At 50.3% G+C, this 8,205-nt stretch overlaps 1 protein-coding gene across 2 annotated transcripts in view; it reads left to right on the forward strand.

The window, feature by feature from the left end:
- LOC124010400 (fibroblast growth factor 18-like) overlaps positions 1 to 7,055 on the forward strand; it is a 46,624-nt gene extending 39,569 nt beyond the window's left edge. For both annotated transcript variants that reach the window (XM_046322805.1, XM_046322804.1), the window contains exons 3-5: positions 287 to 467; positions 4,637 to 4,743; positions 5,100 to 7,055. In XM_046322805.1, coding sequence (XP_046178761.1) covers positions 287 to 467; positions 4,637 to 4,743; positions 5,100 to 5,369 — 558 coding nt within the window. In that variant the 3' untranslated portion in view covers positions 5,370 to 7,055. The remainder of the gene's footprint in view (positions 1 to 286; positions 468 to 4,636; positions 4,744 to 5,099) is intronic.
- Positions 7,056 to 8,205: the final 1,150 nt, after the last annotated feature.

Below are 8,205 nucleotides of genomic sequence, written 5' to 3' on the forward strand. Positions count from 1 at the left end.
GCAGTAGTAGTAGCAGTAGTAGCAGCAGCAGCTGTAGTAGCAGTAGTAGTAGTAGTAACAGTAGCAGCAGTAGTAGCAGTAGCAGCAGCCTCTGTAGTAGTAGCATCAGTAGTAGTAGTAGTAGCAGCAGTAGTAGTAGTAGCAGCAGTAGTAGTAGTACTAGCATCAGTAATAGTAGTAGTAACAGCAGTAGTAGTAGTAGCAGCAGTAGTAGTACATATTATTATAATCTTGGCTGTTGATTTGAGTTGGTGTTTGCTTATCGGTACCTGTGTGCCCTGTGTAGCAGGTGTTTGGCGTGGATGGGGTTAACTTCAGCGTGCACGTGGAGAACCAGACCCGGGTGAGAGATGCTATGAGCCGGCGGCACCACCGGGTCTACCAGCTCTACAGTCGCACCAGCGGTAAACACGTCCAGGTGCTGGGTAGACGCATCAGTGCCCGCGGAGATGACGGAGACAAATATGGTAAGACACCACACACACATGGAGACACGCACGTACACACACACACACACACACACACACACACACACACACACACACACACACACACACACACACACACACACACACACACACACACACACACACACACACACACACACACACACACACACACACACACACACACACACACACACAGACATACGCACAGAAACAGACAGACCCACACACGCACAATCCTCAGGTCTTGGCAGGGTGCAGTGGGGGGTTGTCTCAGGAGCACAAAGACCTCATCAACTGACTGCTGATTCACCAAAGAGACACAGAGAAAGAGAGAGAGGGTGAAAGAGAAAGAGAGGGAGAGAGGCTTAGCAGGTAGAGTTTGTCAGTGTTAAAAACGCATCTCCTCTATCAATCTATCCATTGATTTATCATCCTCCCTGTTGTCTCCTCTGGGTTTAAAACAGCAGGCTGCCTCCCCCTCCTCTCCCTCCCTCCCCACTCCTTCCTCCCTTCCCCTTTCTCTCTCCGTTTGTAATTATACCTAACCCATTCTTTAACCACAGAGGATCAATGCAGGGAAAAAGCATTAATGCTGGTATTCATATTCCTCTGTGTAGACAAATGGGGTTCGTGTTACCAGCTCTCTCATTCACAACCAGGCTTTTCACAAAGACACCACTTGGAGCCAGCTGTACTGCTGCTCGAGGAGCAGGTCTGTTCTTGACAAATGGTTCTCTAAGAAAAGAAGACTGTGGTTAATGCCATCAGTCAATGGCAGTAAAGCATTATGGGAGGAAAAACAGAGAAAAGAGGGGAGGGGTGAAGGTTTAAACATGTAGAGGGGGAGAGATAGGAGGAGGGGAGGGGTGAAGGTGTAAACATGTAGAGGGGGAGAGAGGGGATGGGAGGGGTGAAGGTGTAAACATGTAGAGGGGGGTGTAGAGAGAGGAGGAGGGGAGGGGTGAAGGTGTAAACATGTAGAGGGGGAGAGAGGGGATGGGAGGGGTGAAGGTGTAAACATGTAGAGAGGGAGAGAGGGAGGAGGGGGAGGGGTGAAGGTGTAAACATGTAGAGGGGGAGAGAGAGGAGGAGGGGGAGGGGTGAAGGTGTAAACATGTAGAGAGGGAGAGAGAGGAGGAGGGGAGGGGTGAAGGTGTAAACATGTAGAGAGGGAGAGAGGGAGGGGGAGGGGGAGGGGTGAAGGTGTAAACATGTAGAGAGGGAGAGAGAGGAGGAGGGGAGGGGTGAAGGTGTAAACATGTAGAGAGGGAGAGAGAGGAGGAGGGAGGGGTGAAGGTGTAAACATGTAGAGAGGGAGAGAGAGGAGGAGGGAGGGGTGAAGGTGTAAACATGTAGAGAGGGAGAGAGAGGAGGAGGGGAGGGGTGAAGGTGTAAACATGTAGAGGGGGAGAGAGGAGGAGGGGAGGGGTGAAGGTGTAAACATGTAGAGGGGGAGAGAGAGGAGGAGGGGAGGGGGTGAAGGTGTAAACATGTAGAGGGGGAGAGAGAGGAGGAGGGGAGGGGTGAAGGTGTAAACATGTAGAGGGGGAGAGAGGGGAGGGGAGGGGTGAAGGTGTAAACATGTAGAGAGGGAGAGAGAGGAGGAGGGGGGGAGGGGTGAAGGTGTAAACATGTAGAGGGGGAGAGAGAGGGAGGAGGGGAGGGGGTGAAGGTGTAAACATGTAGAGGGGGAGAGAGAGGAGGGGGAGGGGTGAAGGTGTAAACATGTAGAGGGGGAGAGAGAGGAGGAGGGGAGGGGTGAAGGTGTAAACATGTAGAGGGGGAGAGAGAGGAGGAGGGGAGGGGTGAAGGTGTAAACATGTAGAGGGGGAGAGAGGGGAGGGGAGGGGTGAAGGTGTAAACATGTAGAGGGGGAGAGAGAGGAGGAGGGGAGGGGTGAAGGTGTAAACATGTAGAGGGGGAGAGAGGGGAGGGGGGAGGGGTGAAGGTGTAAACATGTAGAGGGGGAGAGAGGGAGGGAGGGGTGAAGGTGTAAACATGTAGAGGGGGAGAGAGAGGAGGAGGGGAGGGGTGAAGGTGTAAACATGTAGAGGGGGAGAGAGAGGAGGGGAGGGGTGAAGGTGTAAACATGTAGAGGGGGAGAGAGGGGATGGGAGGGCTGAAGGTGTAAACATGTAGAGGGAGAGAGAGGAGGAGGGGAGGGGTGAAGGTGTAAACATGTAGAGGGGGAGAGAGGGGAGGGGAGGGGGGTGAAGGTGTAAACATGTAGAGGGGGAGAGAGGGGAGGGGAGGGCTGAAGGTGTAAACATGTAGAGGGGGAGAGAGGAGGGGAGGGGGAGGGGGGGTGAAGGTGTAAACATGTAGAGGGGGAGAGAGCGGAGGAGGGGAGGGGTGAAGGTGTAAACATGTAGAGGGGGAGAGAGAGGAGGGGAGGGGGAGGGGTGAAGGTGTAAACATGTAGAGGGGAGAGAGGGGAGGGCTGAAGGTGTAAACATGTAGATGGGGAGAGAGAGGAGGGGAGGGGTGAAGGTGTAAACCTGTAGAGGGGGAGAGAGAGGAGGGGGAGGGCTGAAGGTGTAAACATGTAGAGGGGGAGAGAGGGGAGGGGAGGGCTGAAGGTGTAAACATGTAGATGGGGAGAGAGAGGAGGGGAGGGGTGAAGGTGTAAACCTGTAGAGGGGGAGAGAGAGGAGGGGGAGGGGTGAAGGTAAGAGCGTCTGCTAAATGACTTAAATGTAATGTAAATGTAATGTAAAAAGGTATAAACATGTAGAGGGGGGAGAGGGGGAGGGGGGGGTGAAGGTGTGAACATGTAGAGGGGGAGAGAGAGGAGGGGAGGGGTGAAGGTATAAACATGTAGAAGGGGGGAGAGGGGAGGGGAGGGGTGAAGGTGTAAACATGTGGGGAGAGAGGAACAGGGAGAAAGAAGAGTATTGATTTCTTGTGACCCCTTTGTTGACTAAGGTCATGTAGGAACCATTTTAGGGATTTATTTTTTAAACAGGCACACGCACTCTCTAAAGCCATGGAGTCAGGGCAGTGTTATTACAAGAGAGAAGGACTATATTACACACAGAATCAGCTTCACAATGGAATGATGAACACATACCACACACTTACACCGAACCACACACCACACACTCACACCACACCACACCACACCACACACTCACACCACAACACACACTCACACCACACCCCACACACTTACACTCACACCACACACTAACACCATACCACACACTCACACCATACCACACACTCACACCACACCACACACTCACACCATACCACACACTCACACCACACCACACACTAACACCACACCACACACTAACACCATACCACACACTAACACCACACCACACACTAACACCATACCACACACTCACACCACACCACACTGTGTCGGGCTGTCCTTACGTCTGCTTGGATCTTTTTTTACAAGCCCGATTTGTGGTGACCAGTCTCTTGTAAACAGGCTTATCTGACAACCAACCATCTGCTCACCCAAATGTATGTCTATCGCTCTTTCTGTTCTCACTTTGACATTTGTCTGTCATTTATCTGTTAGTTTAATGTCGGCTATATCTGTTGCTCTATCTGACTGTCTGCCTGTCAGTCAGACAGTGGCTCTAACATCTGCCTGTCAGTCAGACAGTGGCTCTAACATCTGCCTGTCAGTCAGACAGTGGCTCTAACATCTGCCTGCCCCTCTGTCTGTGTTCCCCTGTCTGTCTCTGTCCCTCTGCCTGTCAGTCAGACAGTGGCTCTAACATCTGCCTGTCAGTCAGACAGTGGCTCTAACATCTGCCTGTCAGTCAGACAGTGGCTCTAACATCTGCCTGTCAGTCAGACAGTGGCTCTAACATCTGCCTGTCAGTCAGACAGTGGCTCTAACATCTGCCTGCCCCTCTGTCTGTGTTCCCCTGTCTGTCTCTGTCCCTCTGCCTGTCAGTCAGACAGTGGCTCTAACATCTGCCTGCCCCTCTGTCTGTGTTCCCCTGTCTGTCTCTGTCCCTCTGCCTGTCAGTCAGACAGTGGCTCTAACATCTGCCTGCCCCTCTGTCTGTGTTCCCCTGTCTGTCTCTGTCCCTCTGTCTGTCTGTCTGTGGCTCTAACATCTGCCTGCCCCTCTGTCTGTGTTCCCCTGTCTGTCTCTGTCCCTCTGTCTGTCTGTCTGTGGCTCTAACGTCTGTCTGTCTCTCTGTCTGTCCCTTCACAAGCCCAGCTTGTAGTGGAGGCTGACACCTTTGGTAGCCAGGTGAGAATCCGCGGCAAAGAGACCAACTTCTACCTGTGCATGAACCGCCGCGGCAAGCTGGTGGGAAAGGTGAGACCTATTCTAGTCTCTCATGTTCTCAAACAATTACAGCATCAGAGGCTTATGGCATGAATCACAACAACATTCTGAAAAAGTACTGTTTTGAAGAATTCCTGAGCCTTCCTTTTAGTTTAGATTTAATTAATTCCATGGATTGCTGACCTGCTTCTCTTTTCTCCTCCTGTGTGTGTGTGTGTGTGTGTGTGTGTGTGTGTGTGTGTGTGTGTGTGTGTGTGTGTGTGTGTGTGTGTGTGTGTGTGTGTGTGTGTGTGTGTGTGTGTGTGTGTGTGTGTGTGTGTGTGTGTGTGTGTGTGTGTGTGTGTGTGTGTGTGTGTGTGTGTGTGGTCGTTTCTCTGTTCTCTCAGAAGGCCAGTAATAAAAGTGAAGACTGCGTGTTTGTAGAAAAGGTTCTGGAGAACCACTACACCGCACTAATGTCGGCGCGATACGCCGGCTGGTACGTGGGCTTCACCAAGCGGGGGCGCCCTCGCCGCGGCCCCCACACGCTGCCCAACCAGCAGGACGTCCACTTTATGAAGCGCTTCCCACCAGGGGAGTACCCCGAAACCACGCCCTTCCGCTTCACAACAGTCAACAAGAGGAGTAAGAGGGTCCGTGCCCCCGTGACCCGCTAACGCTAACGGCTACCATCCATCTACTGCCCATTGCCGCCTGTACCTGCTTCTCCACTAAACGCTAATGGGATAACATTGACCCTTCCTCTGGCCTTTAATACATGATAAGTGGCTAATTAGCGCCATTGGACCCGGCTAACATCAACTGCACCTGTTTCTGAAGCTAATAGATAATGGACCAGTGCTACACAAACACTCCTTACCACCTGACCCCACCTACTGGGACAACATGTACTCTCCTCCAGACCCTGGCTGGTAGGCCTACTAACTGGGCTAGTAGCACAGTACACCCCCTAACTTGACACTTAATAATAACTTTATTTGTATAGCGCTTTTCAATACAAGTAACAAAGTGCTTCACCTCATAAAATAATCAAATGAAAGTACTAACAAACTAGAACAAGCCTATAGCCCTGCTACTAGCCCGTCGACCTGGCCCACTCCCCTGCAAGGCCCAGAAGCTATGACAAGGCCCCTGAAAGGTAGCTAAACTGACGCCCAGGCTTTTCACCTTATGTAGGCCTGGTTTCCCTCCAACCCCCAAGCTTGAACAGAACGGTGCTATTGCACTGTCCCTTAGCAGTGGCTTGTTAAGCTCTGCTTTAGAACAAACATACGAAAACTGGTCACTTGGCTGGTTTAGCACGCACCTCTGCGTTAAGGTAAACGTGATTGCTCTGATAAAATAAGAATGACTTCAGTGTGTTTAAACTCCTTAAAATCACTTTGAAGATTAAAATGTAGCTAAGCTAGCGACACTGGAATAGCCCCAACCTTTCTCCCAGGCTTGGACCAGAGCAGCTATCCAACACTGTCCAGGACTGGATGATCGCCAATGATGGAGCGAAAGACCGTGAGACGAGAGACAGACAGAACGAAGGACAGACTGACAGAGAGGGGGACAGACTGGAGGTCTATGGGACAGTGGCACCATGAGAGAAATGGTGGAGAAACAGGTGGACAAACAGGAAACAGGAAGAGGAACACAGGAAGTCAGTGAAGCGGAGGATAAAGCCACAGAACAGGCCAGAAAGGCACCGTGGTGGAATGGATGGACTGCTTTGGATGCACTTCTCTCTGCCTCACTCCCCTGGCGAGGACAATCTGTGTGAATGATTGTATGTACATTGTGTGAGTGTATGTGTCAGTGTAAGGGCACCAAAGACCATTTGTGAAGCTGTTTGGGGGGAATCTGCCCTGTATAACCTCCCCCAACGACTCACTAAAGGGACTGAAGCTTTAAGAACCAGAATGTACAAACCAAGCTGCACCCAAAGTAAACCAACTCTAATGACCACCAAAGACAACTGGAGACCAGCAACTCCCCAAGTCCCACCCCCAGGACAGAATTCCCTCTTCTTATAGGACCAGAGGGTGATGACGGGTGCATGGGGGGGTGCCTTCTCTTCATATTAGTGTTGCTATAGAAACGACCCAGGGGATGACTCTCCTGTGCGATACCATGGATACAGAATGCTGCTACCAGGACATTCACTAAAGCATCAAAGTCTCATACACAAAATATTAAAGGGAACAATTTATGAAAAGTTATATATATAAAGATGACAAAAAAAACAAAATAAGCAATCTTACTATGATTGTCACTATAATTGTTATTATAAAATGATTAGTATTTATTTCAGTTCTGTTTGCTGAAGTCTTTCTAGAGTCAGTAAAGGTCACAGAAGCCCGTCTCCTGTGTCGTAGACCCTCTATACACAGGTTAACAACCCTTCAACATCATTCTCATCATCATAGAACATACAGCTTCCAGGAGAGAGAGCTTCTGCTGCGGATTCTTTTCCATGACAGGTCACAGTCCTTCATCTCCTTTTCCACAGTTCTTCCCAGGGTTTCCGTTGGGCTGCTAGGCTTCCTTTCTTGGAAATTGTGGGTCTTGTACTGCACTTATTTCCATGACTACTGATCTTTGTGGAAAATAACTGATAGGTTCGGCTTCTGCAAAGCGGTAGTATCTTATTTGTCATTCTACCTCTCAACCCACTGACATGGGCCTATACACTGGACACCAACCATCCCCCTTAACCACCACACAACCCTCAACCACCATCCCAACACAAAATTCTACCATGGCATTTCGATATGATTGAGTCACCAGTCACAATAAATCTATATTTGACTTAATCCTTTTGGCCCCATTGGGAGTGTAGGGTGTCCACAATGGCACTCTACCTCACTCTCGTCTGTCAAGCTTTTTATCTGCATCCTGCCAAGAGATCCATGATTTACTACGTTCTTGTAGAGTGGAGCGTCTCCACTTGCTTTTTGGCCATACCTGCTTTTATAACTAGTCCTCCTTTTCCATCATCTGCACTGATCTGTAAAAACAGGACAGGTGGAACTCAGCAATATGGTGGATGTCTACTGGCCAGTTAATTACACCTGTTCTGTTCTTTCATATCTGAGCCGATGAAGGAAAGGAATAAAGAAAAGGGAGCATTCAACTTTGGACTATTGAGATGCAGCCCTTCTCTTACACACTCCCGCACCCCTCTGGCGGGAGGTCATTGAAGAAACATCCCTGCCAAGTGACCCAATCACGTCGGCAGATACAAACAGCTGACTCAGGGGGGGAAAAGGGCTGTAGCCGAGGAGTCCGAGGAAGGAGCAGCAGAGGAAGGAATCTGAATAGTGGGGGGTTCTGGAAAGTCGCTGCAGTTCCACTTGGAATTATGGAAATATTCCACAGAGCCATTCCAGACTGGAAGGTGTATGGTAATCATGTCGGGGAAAGAATGCCAAATATGTGCGTGAGAACAGAGCAGTGACCCGAGAGCTGCAGAACTGATGAGCCAAAATCCCACAGACCCAGAGG

This window comes from Oncorhynchus gorbuscha, linkage group LG23 (genome assembly GCF_021184085.1).
Source record: "Oncorhynchus gorbuscha isolate QuinsamMale2020 ecotype Even-year linkage group LG23, OgorEven_v1.0, whole genome shotgun sequence".
NCBI lineage: Eukaryota > Metazoa > Chordata > Actinopteri > Salmoniformes > Salmonidae > Oncorhynchus > Oncorhynchus gorbuscha.